This window comes from Vigna umbellata, chromosome 9 (assembly GCF_029865625.1).
Source record: "Vigna umbellata cultivar VRB3 chromosome 9, Vumbellata_1.0, whole genome shotgun sequence".
NCBI classification, from domain to species: Eukaryota; Viridiplantae; Streptophyta; class Magnoliopsida; order Fabales; family Fabaceae; genus Vigna; species Vigna umbellata.
The window spans coordinates 6099652-6117199 of record NC_142173.1 but is presented as its reverse complement, the minus strand read 5'-3'; the positions used below and the strand labels follow the sequence as shown (position 1 = coordinate 6117199).

General features: G+C 37.5%; 1 protein-coding gene and 1 pseudogene across 2 annotated transcripts; one reads left to right on the top strand and one right to left on the bottom strand.

The window, feature by feature from the left end:
- The first annotated feature begins 882 nt into the window (after positions 1–882).
- Positions 883–17374, top strand: LOC124836693 (vacuolar protein sorting-associated protein 36-like). Of its 2 annotated transcripts, none has more exons than XM_088098784.1 (8): positions 883–1663; positions 3160–3363; positions 6911–7004; positions 7102–7163; positions 7899–7964; positions 15060–15195; positions 16665–16749; positions 17132–17374. In XM_088098784.1, the coding sequence occupies exons 1-8, from the start codon at positions 1013–1015 to the stop codon at positions 17187–17189; spliced, it is 1356 nt and encodes a 451-aa protein (XP_087954910.1). In that variant the 5' UTR covers positions 883–1012; the 3' UTR covers positions 17190–17374. The 2 variants fall into 2 exon arrangements, with proteins under 2 accessions (XP_087954910.1, XP_087954909.1); XM_088098783.1 differs by having other exon boundaries at positions 884–1663; positions 7102–7159; positions 7895–7964.
- LOC148192421 (uncharacterized) lies at positions 12863–13572 on the bottom strand (annotated as a pseudogene).
- Positions 17375–17548: the final 174 nt, after the last annotated feature.

Sequence of the window (17548 nt, the reverse complement as noted above, 5' to 3'; positions counted from 1 at the left end):
ATTCAAAATATACTTTAAACTAGATTATAAAATTTCAAAACATTCAAGCAAATAAGCAATTCTACACACAGACCAAGTAAAGATGCAATGGATGAGTGAAGTAGTCTCAAAGAAAAAAGTGGAACTACTATATCAATGTAAATAAAATAAAAGTTGTCATGGACATGAACCTTTAAAGGAGTAATACTTTTAGGAATCTATAACGAATTACTCCACATCGACATGGTCCTTAGCTTACAAAATTTTCCATAAAAAAATAGTATTTTTAGTTAAACTTTTATCTTAGGCTTAGATATTAAGAATACCTATATTACAATATTTTAATTCTTTTAGATCCATAATTATACACTCAATTTGAATATGTAGATTTTGAATTTATTATTTTCATCACTTCATCTTTATTTTTATAACAATTCAAATGGTCAACGTTCTAATTAGTAATATTGATTGAAAAAGAGTAAATAACTATATTTTTTATGAAAATTAATCATCAACAAAATTAAATATTTCATCATAAAAAAAATAATATATAAAAATAACGAAATAAGTTTTTTATAATGCACACCAATAACATAAAAATAAATATTTTTAATAATGTTAAATAAAAACTTAATGGCAGAATTTATTTGTTTCTTAAGATTATGGAAGACATAATATATTTTTCATAGTCTTTTTTTTTCAATATTCAAGAATTAACATTTAACCTAATAATTAATAATAAAATTAAACAATAAGAGAAATCTAATAATAATAACTATTATAATTATAATAATGTTTTTTAAATTAAATGATGTAGTTCTTTTTGTTTGATTTTCGTTTTAATTTTGACCGTTTGCTTTTCGTTGGTTTTTCTTTTTGCAAATATTGTAAGAAGTTGAAGAAGTTTGTATGCGAGAAGAATAACTTAGAAAAAAACTTCACAATTTGTAGTCTGTGATTCCAAGTGTAATCTATTCTCCACTGGAACTAAAGCTGCCACTTTCACAGCCACGTCGAGCCTCGCCACTCGCCGATGGCCGGAAACTGCTTGCCGCCGGTCAATATCACCGGAAGTGGCCGGCCGGTGCTCGAACCGAACGAAATCGAGTGCTTCTTCCTCTCCGGTGTTGATCTTCTCTGCGAAGACGACCCCAGCACTTCCTTCCCCCACCTCAAATCCGGCCTTCTAATCCTCACCACCTACCGCCTCCTCTGGCTCCCGGATTCCGCAGCCTCAGGCGGTGGAGCAGCCGGCGCAGTCCCCCTCGCCGCCATCTCCCACATTTTCTCCGTCAAGAAGTCCCTCCGTTCAGTGTTCTCCTCGCCGCGGGTCCGGTTCCAAGTGTCACTTTCGCCGGAGGGGCGTGTCGAGGCGGTGGGATCGCGATCGGTGGTGGTGACTGTGGTGGTGAGGGGGAAGGGGGACTGCGACGCGTTTCTGGCCAAGTTTTGGGAAAATTGGCGCGCCAGAGCGTGGGAGGAGGCAGGTAGTGGGTCTAGTAATGCGGCGGCGGCGACGGCGACGGCGGAAACGGCTACGACATCGTCATCAGGAGGAATTTATTCGAGTGACGGGACGGTGAGGATGGTAGGAGTGTCCGGAATACTGAGAAAGGAGCAGGAAATGTGGGAGAGTACTGATAGAAGCTTGCAGGAGGCTTTTCAGGATTTGAATGCTCTCATGGTATGTAATGTGTTTGCAAAATCGTCTTCTCTTTTTATTTGGTACAATTTGAGTGCAGCATGTTTCCCCCTTTGATTTTAGAGAGTATTTTTTTGAGAGATTTGGCTCATCGTGTGAGGGTGAATTTGTTGACGAGAAAATACCGGGTTACATCCTTGTGCCAGAAGGCTCATGGCTATGACAAGGTATGGGAAGAGTCATTGTATACAGCCTCTCCTTGCATATGCAAAGAGGCTTTCGAGCCCATGATCAACTGATCACCAAGGTTTAACATTAGTGGTTGGTGATGTGAAACCAAATGATTAATATTCAAACACCTTTTTGATTTGTTATGCATGTATACATAACATTAAGTGTTGATTTTTTTTTTCACTAACGACTGAGATATATGATTTGTTATACATGTCTCGGTATCATTGACTATTGATTTTCTAATCAACAGTTGGTTTACTTACTTTACCCTTTATAGCAAGTTGTTACTTTAGAGAGTCAATGGTTGATATTACTTACTTTACCCTATACAACGACTTGTTCACTTTAAAGGAGTCAGTTACATTTTTGAATGTTTATAGGAGGAGATAGAGATAATTATGTATGATGTCAATTATTTCATGTTCAGATAATGTATCTGGTTTGTTTTGTGCGTACTCTTATTGTCTGAAAGTATTATTTGGTAGATAATTTTTTTCTTGTTGGAAAAAACAAGGGTTGTTTTGAGTTTTAGCAATGGTATCTTAGGAATTCCTTCTTCTTAAAGTGTTGTGAACGGCTTTATAACTTATCTGGTGATAATCATATGCGATGTCAATTTGTTTATTTGTGTCTACTCTGATTATGTGAAAATATTATCAGAAATTGGATAGGTAATTGCTTGTGTATTTTTAGCAATGGTATTTGGGAATTGTGAAGTGTTAGTGATGACTTTTAACTCACGATGCGAGTTAGGATTTATGAGTGTGGAGATAAAAAATTATTCCAAGACATAACTTTTATGTTAGGTGTGCATCACTAAAACTGTTTCGAATAGATTATCTGCTTTGAGCTTTTCGGTTGAAAGAGGTTAGCACAAATAGGTTGAATTGTGCTTTCCAGAAAATGTAGTTAATTTGTGGGATCTGTAACCTGTAATTATGGGTTAATAGGATTTGGTCTGGAATTTGCTAGTTCATCATAATTTGCTGAAAATGTGTTTCCTTCTCCTTTTAGACTTGGTTAAAATGGGAAACATCACTCAATTAGATTGAGGAGGGACCACTACGGAAAATGATTGATGATCCAATAAATGTATTATTTCTTCTCTTAGTTTTGTATGTGAAATTGTGCGCTGAACTTTACCCATGTGCTTGTACAAACAGTCATCAATTCAGTTTCTAGTACTTGATTGTTACAATTATAGTTTCATCAGAAAGTACTTAGACTGGAATTCTTGATCTGGTTTTGTGTAGTTTGTATTAAGATAAAGGTGTTCAAATTTTGGGTTGATGTTGGATTTGCAGAGTAAGGCTAAAGAGATGGTGATGCTAGCTGAGAAAATGAGGCTAAAACTTTTGTCCGGCTCAAATTCTCAAGCCAATGCAACTAACGATGAAGAGATGGGTTCAAAGGAAGAGATGCAAGATTGGTTATTGAGTGTTGGTATTATATCCCCAGTTACCAAAGAGTCTGCAGGTGCTTTGTATCATCAACAACTTTCTCGTCAGGTTCTCTAATTACTCCTCCTCAACCATGTGTTGTTTTCATAGTAATAGAAAGATAATGCAATTTGTAAGACATTTTAAGAGAGATAATTATATTATTTGTCAAAACTGTGTTGCTCATTGTGTATTTTAAGAACTTTTTATTTTATCCTTGATGTAATTTTATTCTTTATCACAACCATATCTCGCTAGTAATACTAGTTTTATTTATTTAGAAACAATCCCATAATCACAAGAATTTGTCTCTTTAGAATTTGCTGTCCATATTTTCTAAAATAACCAGTAAGGCTCATTCATGTATGTGAAGGTCCAATGACCTAATAATTGATACAAAAAAGTAGAATATTTTTCCTTCTAAATTTGGGATGATACTAGTGCTCCTAATCTTTGGTGGCCTCTGAATGTATGTAAACCCTTGCATGAAGCCTTCATTGCTGCACAACCTTGCACCTTAGCCTTCATTGATGGGCAACCTTGTGCCTTTGCCTTCATTATTGTGCAACCTTGTGTCTTAGCCTTGATTACTGCATGACCTTGAGCCTTATTGCATCCTTTGTTGCTGGGCAATCCACCCTACCTTGTTCACACCCATTTGTGACGGTTGAGATCATGAATCACAGTCTGGAAACTGTGACAGATTTTAGACTGCTGGAGAATTGTAGAATGTTCATTCTAAATTTGAGATGTTATTATCAGTGCTTGTAGTCTTTGGTAGCCTTTGTCAGACGCAGACTTCATTGCAGCACAACCTTGCACCTTAGCCTTCATTGCTGGGAAACCTTCCACCTTAGCCTTCATTGTTGTTCAACCTTGTACCTTAGCCTTCATCGCTGAATGACCTTGAGCCTTATTGCAGCCTTCATTGTTGCGCAATCCACCCTACCTAGATCACACCCATCTGTGATAGTTGAGATCATGAATCATGGTCTGGAAACTGTGACACATCCTAGACTGCTAGAAAATTGTATAATGCTCATTCTGCTTATCGGTTAAATAGAAAGAGTTTTCTCGAATGGTTTCAACTCATTAGAACCATCTTTAAAGGAAAAGCAATCGTCAATCACCTGATTCATAATTCCCCAAAATGAAATTGATGCCATGTTCAAATCATGTGATGAAGAATTCTCCATGACAATGGCATGGTTGTGGAATTTGATGGTTCTAGAAATCAGTGATACCTACATTTTTTCTTAAATCAGTATGGATATGTTTGTTTTCGGGAGTGGATTTGGGAGTTGGTTTGAGTGGAAAGCATTAATCACATACATTGTTTTCACTATATTCAACATGGTATCTAGAGCCTAAGGTTCTTTTGAGGAAAACATTTATGTTGCCTCTGCCACTACACCTGCCGCTGCTAGCGGCGGCAGGGCCATCTACTGCTGCCAGTGGCGCTATCGTCTACCATCCCATCTCCTCAGGTAGCTATTCAGATCATCGAGGTTGCTCTCTTTTCCTTTTTTAGGTGCCTTCATTGGAGAATCTTGAATTTTTATGGGTTTGCTATTTTGTTCATCCATGGCTTCTTCTACTGTCGTCTCTTCTGACCTCCCTTTTGTCACCATTGCGTTTGACCCGTCCATATATGCTTTTTTCTCTCATGGAAAAGATGACTTTTGTTAGTTTATTTATTGCTGTGATGGATCTCCAACAATGATTTCTCTATCCATTGGATATCAACAATGCATTTCTCAACAGCGATTTGCAAGAAGAGTTTTACATGGAGCAACCACCCAGATTTATTGCTCAGGGGAGTCTTTTGGGTTGATATTTCGTTTTCTATGTCGTCTTTTGCAAATTATTAGCAATTTGGTGTCATTTGAGTGCAGAAGAAGATATTTTCACTAAGTCTTTATGGATTATATTAGTAACAAGCTTGGTATATACTATTTGTATGCACCGGCTTGAGGGGGAGTGTTAGATATATTATCTTTATCTTTTCTTTATCTTTTATCTTTAGTTAGTTTGTTATTATTTCTTACTTGTAGTTTGGACTTAGTCCATATTTCTTCTATTATAAATAGAAGACCTTATGTGTATATTCAACACAAGAGAGATTAATCACATACATAGTTTTCACTATATTCAACAAGGTCCAAATCCAAATCTAGGAAAAGAGAAAGTCCCAGGGCTTATTGAAGTGGTAGCTATTATCCAAAATGAAGAAAGTAGGAGAGGATTGATGTTGGAGATCCCAACTAGTGAAAACTCTGCAATGATCGCTGAAGGTGGACAAATCACGATTATTAACCAGAGGAAAAATTGGGTTCCCAATTTGGAGAAAAAACATGAGGTCTAGTGTACCTACTATAACAAGCCACATCACACAAGGGAGAAGTGTTGGAAATTACATGAAAAACCTAGTGATTTGGAAATGCAAAAATCAAAGTGTAGTTGCTGAAGCAAAATTTCAAGCAATGGTCCAAAGAATATGTGGACTTTTATGGCTAAAGATTATATTGGAAGATTTGAAGATAAAGTGGGATGAACCCATGGGATTATATTGTGACAATATATCTGCAATTATTATAGTCCCACAACTTGGTGCAGCATGATTAAACTAAAGATATCGAAGTGGACATACATTTTATCAAGGAAAAGCTAGACAGTGGTTTGATTTACACTGAATACTTGTCCACTCAGTTAATTTGTAGACATACTCACCAAAGGGCTGAACTTCATTAACTTTGAAAGAATTATATCCAAGTTGGGAATGGAAAACACTTAGTCACCAACTTGAGTGAGAGTGTCAAAACTGTACTGCTCATTGTGTATTTTAGTGAGTTTTATATTTCATCCTTGATGTAATTTTGTTCTTTATCCCAGTCGTATCTCAGCTATTGATGCTATCCCAGTCATATTAAGAAACAGTCCTATCATCACAGGGATTTGGCTCCTTAGAATTAGATGTTCATATTTCCTAAAGTAACCAGCAGACTCATGTTTTATAGGTTCAATGATCTCGGAATTGATACAATAAAGTAGAATATTATTCCTTCTAAATTATTATTATTATTGGTCTTTTTCTCCTCTCATTTAAAGGTTGGCTTGATCTAAACAGTTCACAATTAAGGATTATTATTGCGGAGCCTATTGTTACTGTGAAGCATTTTATTCCTGCTATTTTTATTCTTGTTACTTAGGTCGTTCAGTAATTGAAAAAATTACCATTTTGAAAGTGAACCAAAGATTAGAATATCCTGGATTAATTGAAAAACAGAAGATATGCTTCATGTACAAAAAGCTGTGGTTAAAATGTTGATGCATGCACAAGATTGTCAAACAGTATCTGTTTCTTTGGATTGCACAACAGTGGTCTTTTGACTCCATCTTTGTTGTGCAATAACCTAGAAAAAGCTCATTCAGTCTCATTCCTGGGGATGTGGGTTGTTGGTTTTGATATTTTTAACACCTTCAGGTTGTGCTCATATAATTTTCTTTTAGATTTTCTCACTTGTATAAAAGAACCAATATAAAATGGCCTTTTTTAATTTCCTTTTATTTGTTTTATAGTTGTTTAAAGCAATCTAATCTCCTTGCTAATGCTTAGTTGGCAGATTTTGTTAAAACTCCACTTGAGAAAGCTGGGGGAATTATCAATCTTATTGATATATATTGCTTATTCAATCGGGCTCGTGGCACAGGTTCCAGTACTTCCTTCTGTGTTCTCTTAGAAATTTTCTATCAAGTAATACATTTTTTGAACTAATGCTCCCCTTGTTTTGATTGTATATTAAACAGAATTGATCTCACCCGATGATTTGTTGCAAGCATGTTCTCTGTGGGAGAAGTTTGATGTGTATGTATGGCATTATCTTCTATTTAAATCACTTTTGTTACTCTGTTCCATGGCTTTTCAAATCGGAATTAAATTGTAGTTGGAGTGAAATTGTTGTAAAATTGTGATTCAAGTGGTAAAATTATGATTTTAAGATTATTTGAAGCTGCCAAGTTTCATTTTTCATTCCTGTTATAAAGTTAACATTGTACCTGCTTTAAAAGTTAGAGTGATATGTGAAGCTGCACCGTCTCCTAGCCACTGTATTCTCACTCTGTTTGAGTCAGCTGCCACCCTCCATGGCTCCCTGCACCGGTCACCATTTTTTCTCTGTTTTGCTTTTTCTAGATTATTTTTTGTTTGGAGTGGTCAGGTTTTGGTTTTGGAATTTTACTCCTTATTGTTTGAACCCAACCCACCTTTTTCTATGTTAGCTCGGTCACTGTACTGAACTAAAGTGGCGATATGGTTAAGATTTATGAATATTGTGCATGACATTTATGGAATGTTGATTATGAATTCAGGTTATATGTACTAATATGCATGTCTATGTACTCATATTAGCATATTTATATGAATTTTGTAAAATCTTACTTTCAATTAACAATTTTACATTGTGCACCCCTCTTCCTGCATTGTGGTAAGATCTTGATGTTAACCAACTTGTTAGGATTCTACCCTTTTTAATACTTCAATGCAATACCCGTTTTGGTTGTTGTATTTCCATGCATTGATTATGTTATTCTATTGTTTCAGGCAGGTGGTTCTGCGAAAGTTCGATAGTGGAGTCATGGTAATACAAACTAAGTCTCATAGTGATGAGGAGGTAAGTTCGTTTCATCTTTCCTTCCGTGGTTGACTGTTTTTTGGTTTTTTATTGTTATTTACCTGCAAAAGTCATCCTTGTACAAATTGTGAAATTGTGAGATGAAGTTTGTGTATTGTTGTAGAATAGCTTGTATTTATTCTACCTGTGTTTTTGTAATGAACCGTGATATCTTTAAACTTTTACTAAGATTCTTCCCTGTTCACTGACTGTTATAGGTCAGGGTGAGTCCCACAAAGAGGTTGGGTTTTCTTCTACGCCATTTAGTACTTAACATAAAGAGCATAGTTTCATGAATCACAGCAGCCTGGCTTGAAAACTGGATATTTATTAGCAGATTCAAAACTAGGAGGTTTCTGCAAATAAACTTCATCTAGTAATCATATCCTTTATTAAAAGGGTGTTATTCAAATGTGATGCTTGATTGGCTGCTAATAGGTTAAATATTCTGATGAAACAGAATATTGTTTGCATATGGAGATTGGAGAAGTAGTAGTCAATGAAAGCTGAAAAAGATGAAGTAGGAGTAATGGGAAATGAAAGAAGAGGTGGTTATGCTGAAATGGGGAGAATGCGATTGAATACAGTGGGGAGTTTTCTGACTTAAATGAAACATGAAAAGGATATACAGAGATATAAAATCTATCATATTGAGAAACACTATATTCTTCATCAGTGGAATACTTGTGGCTAAGGAATTTATAATCAGACAGTCTAGTCTAAAGGTCTTTGTTATTAAGAGAGGTTGTGAGAGGTTCTTTATCAAGAACCTATGAAAAACACGCCTCTGAACTCACACACAGCCCACAGTGGAACTGAAACAATCTCCTTTATTCAATATGCAGGTAATGGTTACAGAAAGAAGATAGCTTAACCTCCCCCTATCAGGACTAACAAGTTCCTGATCAAAACAAATGAATTCACTAACTACCCTCCACTTACAACTAATCTCCCTTATATGCAGGTATCCTCAACCGACCCCCTAACCCCCTAACTGCCTAGACAGTTAAATTATGTAACTGGCTTTCTCCTACTATACACAAGTAGAGGTCTAATAGGTTGTGTAAGTCTGTTAATAATACAAGACAAATGGTAGTCCGGAAGGCATGCTCCTAATAAATGAAATGTGAAGATGCTTGAGCAAAAAGGGCTAGACTTCTATAATATGTCAATGTTTATGTTTAACATTGGTATAAGGCTTTCTTTTTTGTTATGTTCAATAGTCTCATTTTGATATTGTGTACTGGGCAAATGACTTTGTTCAATATAATAAAAACTAGGTATGAGATTAATCTCTGTTGTGTTAAATATATTCATAGGGTATTCTATTTATAATAAAAGAAATATGGACTAAGCTCAAAATACAAATAAGGAATAATAACAAACTAAAGATAAAAGATAAAGATAATATCTCTAACACTTCCCCTCAAGCTGGTGTATACAAATCGTATGTACCAACCTTGTTACTAATATAATCAATAAAAATTTAGTGAAAATATATTCTTTTGCACTTGAGTGACACCAAATTGTTAATGATTTGCGAAGACGACATAAAAGACGAAATTCCACCCAGAAGACTCCCTTGAGCAACAAATCTGGGAGGTTGCTCCATATAAATCTCTTCTTGCAAATCACTATTGAGGAATGCATTGTTGACATCCATTGGATAAAGAAGCCATTGTTGAAGAGCCACCACGCCTAAAAATATACTAAGAAAAGCCATCCTTGCCACTGGAAAAAAAACATATATGGACGGGTCAAACGCACTAGTGATAGAAGAGAGGTCAAAAGAGATTGCAGCGGAAGAAGCCATGGATGAACAAAAGAGAGAAATCCTAAAAACTATGGAGAATAATATTGGACATCGGTGGACAACCGTGAAACTTCATCTAAGATGACTTTAACAAAAGAGATTAGCATTAGTAGTGGACGACGGCCAACAATGGCGGACAACGAAAAAATGTAGGGACTAGATTGCCATTAGTAACTGATGGGGACCTGTAATGTCAGACAACGATAAACTACAGGGACTAGATTGCCATCAGTAACGGATGGTGGTCTGTAGTGGCTGACAGTGATAGACTGTAGGGACTAGATTGGACCACATAGAAACAAACTCCCCGTCACGGTGAACGACGAAAATGATGGCGCACCAATGACAAACAGTGAAGGTGGAAGATCTAGCTCTTCAAAAGAATGGTCTCTTTATTCATCAAAGCACCTAGAAACAGACTTATTGATAGGGAATGGAGAGTTTATGAAAGGCAGAGAAAAGGGAATAAAGAGGGGGAGAGACATTAGGTAGTTATAACTGTAGTAATAGTTGGGCGGGAAATAAAGCTCCTATAAAAGAGCTGATGTATTTTGGTATTAGTCACTTTTGAATTGTATACTGTAAAGATAGGATCACATTTATCTTGTGGAGAGAGAATTTGGCTCTCTTGGAGGTTGTTTGGTAGTGCAGTGACTATATTGAATACAAAATTATACAATTTATACTTCTTTTCTGGTTATTTAGTGTGTTAGTGCCAATTAGATAAGTTTCCAATTCAGAAACCTATCAATTTGGTCCGACCTGCCAGATCAACGAGAGACAAGAGAGAGATGGAGGGAAAATTAAATGCGCTGAAGGAAGAATGGAGGGAAGGTTGAACGTGATCAAGGGACGAATGGAGACTATTGAGACGACGGTGGATAGGTTGAAGGAGAAGACGATGTGCTTATGACAAGAACTTAGAGAATTCATGCGAATGTTTAGAGAGCGGGGCCAAAATGCCGAGAGCCATCAGGAGGGAAGTCAGGATTCGGTGAACGGAAACAGAGGAGGATGAAGAAAAGGTGATGACGAAGAAGATTCCAATGGCGCACAACCGAACTGGGTGAAGAGGATCGAATTACCAACCTTAGAAGGTGTCAATCCATTAGGATGGGTTTCTCGCGCGGAAAAAGTTTTCGAGATCCTGAAGGTGAGGGAAAGGGAATAACTCCGACTGGTGTACGTTTGCATGGAAGGGAGCGCGAGTTATTGGTTCCTCTTCTGGAAAGAAAAAAATCAGGCGCCAACATGGGAAGGTTTGTGGGAAGCTCTTATAAGGAGGTTTGGAGGTTGCAATAGAGGAACGGTGTTTGAGAGGTTTGTGGCAGTCAAACAAAAGAGCACCCTTGATGAGTATATCTAGGAGTTTGAAATGTTAGTGGCGCAAACAAAGGCCGGGATGGAGGATCAACTCCTGGGGTATTTTTTTCGTGGGTCTGCAAGGGGAAGTTGGAAGTCAGATTCGTCCGCATAATCCACGGGATTTATTAACAGCGATGGAGGTTGCGCAAGACGTGGAGGAGGCGAGTCGAGGTGCGAGGACGGCTGGAGGAACTGTAACCAAGAGCGGCCAGTCGTGGGGGCGATATCAAGGTGGGACTAGCAACGTAGTGAGATCGAAACCGTTCAAACCGGGTCCGGGACGATCAGGGGTAGTAGAGAGTACGGCGACGACCCGAAGGGAAGGTCCTCAGGGAACAACAGCGTCCAGAGCTAGAAGTAGTACGGTGAACGACGCTCGCGGTAGAGGAGTAAGGAATCTGCCTTATCTCGAGTACATCAGGAAGAGGGAAGAGGGGTTGTGCTTCCATTGTGGTGGCCCTTACAGTCCAAGACATCATACAGAAAAAAGCTTGCCGGTGGTGATCATGGGGGAAGACGAAGCTGACGGTGACAAAGAGGAAAAAGGTGGGGAAGAGGCTGAGCAGAAACGCATGGAGTTGTCATCGTTTTCCGTTGGCGGACTTACTCCGCACAAAACCATGAAGCTACAAGGGTGGGTCTTGGGGAAGAGAGTGATGATCCTCATTGACAGTGGCGCTAGTCACAATTTTATAGCAACAAAGCCGGTGAAGGAGCTGGGTTTACCAGTGGAAGATACCCCATCGTATAGGGTGAGTCTGGGAGATGGTAGATAAAAACAAACTACAGGCTGTTGCAGGGAGGTTCCAGTGAATATAGGTGAAATGGAGGTAATGGAGCATTTTTATTTGTTTGAATTAGGAGGAGTGGACTTTATTTTGGGGATGGAGTGGTTGGCTAAACGGGGGAAGTAACCATTAATTGGGGAGAACTAAAAATGGTTTATAAGCAGGGAGAGAAAGTGGTAATGATAAAAGGGGACCTCACTTTGGCACGAAAAATAGTAGAACCGAAAGCTTTGATGAAAGTGAAAGTAGTGGAAGCGGTGACTTTGGTTTGGACTTTGGGAAAGGTAGAGATAAAACTTGAGACAGTAGAAACCAGTCCAGACTTTAGAAGGATCCAGACAGAGGAGTTGTAGCGGGTATTGTCAGATTTTGGAGAGGTTTTTAATGAGCCTAGGGGCCTACCTCTAGTCTGAAATGTAGTCCACCGGATCATGCTCAAGGAATGGACTGATCCAGTTAATGTCCGCCCTTATAGATATCCTCATGTGATGAAGGAGGAGATTGAGAACCAGGTGGCTGAGATGTTGAAGGCGGGGATCATACGAACAAGCACTAGTCCTTATTCAAGTCTCGTGATATTGGTCAAGAAAAAAGATGGAAGCTGGCAGTTGGCGCTTCTGCATTGATTACAGAGCCTTGAATCACGCCACCATCCCAGACAAATTTTTAATACCTGTCATAGAGGAGTTATTGGATGAATTGAGAGGGTGAAATACTTCTCCAAGGTAGATTTGAAGGGTGGGTATCACCAGATTCGCATGGGGGAGGATGATGTCCAGAAAACGTCCTTTAGGACACATCAAGGACATTACGACTATTCTCGGATCGCCTCACCGTTCCAGTCGTATGCCCCCAAGAGGACTGATTCTTGGTCACACTCCAGTTCCCAGCCTTCGCACCGCCGAGAGCCTCCTTTACATCCCTTGCGATCCTCATAGCCACCATCAACTCATGCGGATCATGGGGTCGAACTTGATTTCGGATGCCTTCTTGTAGTCTTGTGAGAAAATACCTAATAACTGCTCTTCTGACACTCCCTTTGTCTGACCCACCAAGATTTTGAAATCTTGAATGTACTCTTCTACGGTCCCAGTCTGCTTAATTGCTGCCAGCCTTTCAAAGATGGTACCCCTGTTCCTACCTCCAAATCTCATGATCATTGCTCCCTTTAGGCCTTCCCAAGAACGATTCTTGTCTTTATTCTTCCAAAATTTCAACCAATTGCCAGCGCTACCTTCCATACTGATGTAGGCCAAGTGCACCTTTTCTTCCTCCGCCACCCGAAAAACTTCTCAGCCCTATTAATCCAATTCAACAGGTCGAGTCCCTTGAAGACTGGTAATTCGACCCTTCTCCTCCAATTGGGTTGCCCCTCATGGTGTTCGACTTCTCTCCCTCCAACGTCTTCTTCTCGCCTTCCCCTCCGGTTCTCATTGACGGACGCTTGACTCCCATTCGAGTTTCCCTCCTTGTTTCGGTTTCGTTCCCCCAAGATTCGCATGACTTCTTGCAAGTCTTGGCGCATTGCTGTAGAGTCTTGGTGCATTGCTACTGTCTTCGCCTTCAACCCATCCATTGCAATCTTCATAGTCTCTAGTTCCCCTTCTACTACGTTCAATCGCCCTTCGACTCTTCCCTCCATTTCGCCTTTCTCTCCCAAATTGGATTTGGCAGGTCAGACCAATTTGATAGGTTTTTGGATGTAAAACCTATCTAGAACAATCACTCACGCACTCACAAACAAGAAATCAAACTTTAAAAGAATGGTTTTCTGTATTCAATTCAACAAGGTTCAATGTACATCCAATATACAGGAGCCTAATCCCCCTCCACAGGACAAATGTTCCTGTTTATACAAACTAATGTTAGAAGCTACCCAAAACAATGTACCTAACTCTATTTATACAATTCCTAACTTCCCGCCTCTCCTAACTGCCAAAACAGTTAAGACATTAACTCTTCCTTCTCCTCTCAAACTCTCCACTCCCTAATAGATCACCTGATGACTGAATGTTTAGAAGGGATATGTAGGTGGGGTATGCCAAGGTTGGAAATCAGGCTCTATAGCAACCCTACTAGGTTTGAAAATGAGCCAAGCTGCCACGTTATTGTAGAAGATATAGTAGCCATGGATAATGGGATCTTGTTATCACTGTTTTAGATTTTTAACTGGAAAAGATAAAGAAAGAAAAAGGGAAAAAGAAGAATAACAGTACGGAGAGGATAGAGAGGGAAAAGAGAAACACAAATCAGATAAACTGTGCACAGCACATTTTGATTATCATTTCAATCTGTGGAAAATGTACAAGAACCATGCTTTATCATGTTATGACATTACCTGTCTGCTTGCAGTTATAAATTCCTTACTAGCAATATCGGCCTAACTTACCACTAATTTTCTTCTCTTATTTATATTTACATAGCAATTTATCTTTATTAATGAAAACATATTTGTATCAAACTTCTTTGACACATCTTTAATTTCACTTGCCTTAAGTTTTTTTTTAGCTTTTATGTTTGGAATATTGTTCTCATTTTAACAAATGTTTTAAAGAAATGATATGAGAGGATGAACTAGCTAGTTACTCTTGCATACATTTGGTTGTTTGCAGTTTATATCACTTCTGGTTGGATTACTGGACCTGGGATTCAACCAGTAATCCAGTTATATGGCCTTTTGATTAGTTTGATCAGTAGTTTGTGCAAAGCAGTAAACCGCTTTCTCCCTTTCCAATTGCTTATGTGAAAAGTAATTCAACTGCAGTTATTTTACAAAACATTTCACCTTGTTATTTGAGCTCTAAAGTAGATGTTTGGATCTCCCCTTAGTTTTTAGTTGAGTTTTTATCTGTAATGGATTATATGACGTATGCCAAATTATAGATTTATATTATTAGATTCTTCTATCTTACCTTTAATAGGTTGCTACGTGAACATAAGATTATATTTAGATGATATCAATCTTCCTCACTGTGACTTTTATATTAAATATGATGGGTTTTCCTTATTTTATGTTTTTAGGTTGTCAGTCTTCATGAACGCTTTTTTCATCTTTACTTCAACTTTTACTAATGTGGAAATGGTAGGTGGTAAAATTTGACTAAAATGACTAACTGCTATTTGGTTTAGGTTTTCAATAAAGTCAAGATGCTTGTAATGAAACCTGATGCTCTTCGATCTGGGATAAGTGCTAGTGATGCTGCAAGGACACTAGGGGTTGCCCCAGCAATGGCAAAGGAGCATCTCTTATCTGCTGAGAGCAAAGGTATGCTGCTTGATCATTCTTCTTCATCTCTTAGGCTTTTAGCTACATAACCGGCTTGTTATTGTTAAGGCTCAGAGAAAATAAATAAGAATATTTAAATTTGAGTAAAATTCTTAGACAAGATACAAAAAGATAAGGGATAAGCTATATATAGCTGTGTATTATTTAGTAGATTGTAACTAATATCTAACTAACTGAGAAGAAAACATAAAGATTGTAACAGACTCTAAGTGGCTATTAAACTGTTCAATCATTTAAGAACATCTACTACTAACTGTTTTACATAGTACAATACTACTCTAATACTCCTCTTAGAAGTGTGGACTTTAAACCTAACTTAACCCCACAAAACCGGCTTGTAGGGGATTAGACATTTTTTAATGGGTGGTCCGATAAATATTTAAATTTGAGTAAAATTCTTAGACAAGATACAAAAAGATAAGGGATAAGCTATATATAGCTGTGTATTATTTAACAGATTGTAACTAATATCTAACTAACTGAGAAGAAAACATAAAGATTGTAACAAACTCTATAGTACAATACTATAATACTCACAAAACCGTTGTAAGGTGAGATTTGCACTCACTTATATACTATAAATTGACCTTATCTCTAGTCGATGTGGGACTTCCAACACACCTCCTCACGCCAAGATATATACATCTCAAGCGTGGGACTAGACATTAATGGGTGGTCCGATAGCGGCCCGATAACGGGTGGAACAACATGCCCACACAATTTTTTTTTGTGGAAAGCAATATGAAAGTTAGGTTAACACCAAAAGGATGTTCATGTACAATAACTGATTCCAACTAAACATACACGGGACAACCTAGTCTCTGCTCAAACAAAAGTTACAACAAATAAAAACTCATTCAAAGCATTGTACATCAATTAGGCATGATTTTCCTTTTTGATAGAATAGGTTCCAAGATCCTTAAGCAGGCATTTTCCTCAAAAGTTGCCCTTGCATGAAGCTTTTCATGTAATAGTAACAAAAGTCAGCCAAGATGAAGGATTGAACCATCTCAGCCATAAAAGCTGCCAAAAACCAAAAATAGCCACTTCCAGCCAAAAATAAATATGTTCCTCTGGTCTCTTAGATCTGAATTATCCAATAAGCCAGAGCCACGAATCTAGAAACACCTAGAGCGAATACATAGTACCCTGTAAATGTTTCAACCATCTCGCATTCTGCATAAAACGAAGCTGAGGAAGAACAGAGACAGCTTCCAAATACAACTGAATGCTCAAACTATTCGAATCACGCGCCAACTATACGTAAAGAGATCAGCTATATGTAGCTGTGTAACATTGAACAGTCTGTAGGATAAAACATAAAGAGTGTCAGACGTAACAGACTTTAACCAACTATACGTCTAATACTGACTGTTATACATGTACTACCGACTGTTATACATAGTAAAATACTTCTCTAATACTGACTTTCATGGAATCTTTCCCAGGTTTACTGTGCAGAGATATAAGTCCCGATGGATTTCGCTTCTATATTAACTTGTTCCCTGAAATTGATCGAGATGATATACATTTGTAAGTAAAATTTCTATACTTAACCTGTAGTTTTGACTTCATGATACTCTAATCACGTCTGTTCCCCCTTTAGTTAAAATTTTATATGGTATTATTAAGCCTACGTTATATTATGCTTGCTCAATATTTCTCGACCACTTGTCCTTACTGTTTTTTTGTTTTTGTTTTTTTTATTTATCTTTCCGATGTTTTTTTAATCATTTTAAATCATACTAGAGACATTCATTGAATTCCTTCACATATGAAGAAAAAAATTCACTTTTATTTCATTCTTTTCACATTGTCCTATTGGTTTCTGGTGTAAAATGTTGCAATGATATGATATGATTTTGTTCATTTTCATATAATTTATTTGTAAAGTGTTATATTGGCATTTATGCAGAGTAAAAGATCGGGAAATTTATGCCTTGTGGGTACAGGCTAACCATAGTCATGCTTAAGAGTCCCAGGCTGGTTGAATTCAAGCCAAGAAAGGAAAAAAATTACAAGAAACGTTTTACGGTGCTTTAATCAATGTGATAGTTTCTTTGTAGAGGATACTTACTGTAATCATTGTGAAGAAGGATTATAATACTTGAAATGAAAAGATGTTAATGCAAAGCTTATACACATTGTCTTTTAGTTAGTATTTGTTATTCTATTTCAGTTAGTAACAAGAACCATGATATAAGCACGACATAATGCTTTTTTTGTATTCATTCAATTTCTCATGTGAATCAGATTTGTAAAGTGCACCTTCAATTGATAATACATATTTTGTATTGTTTATTAAAGACAAGTAAATAAATTCCTTAAAATT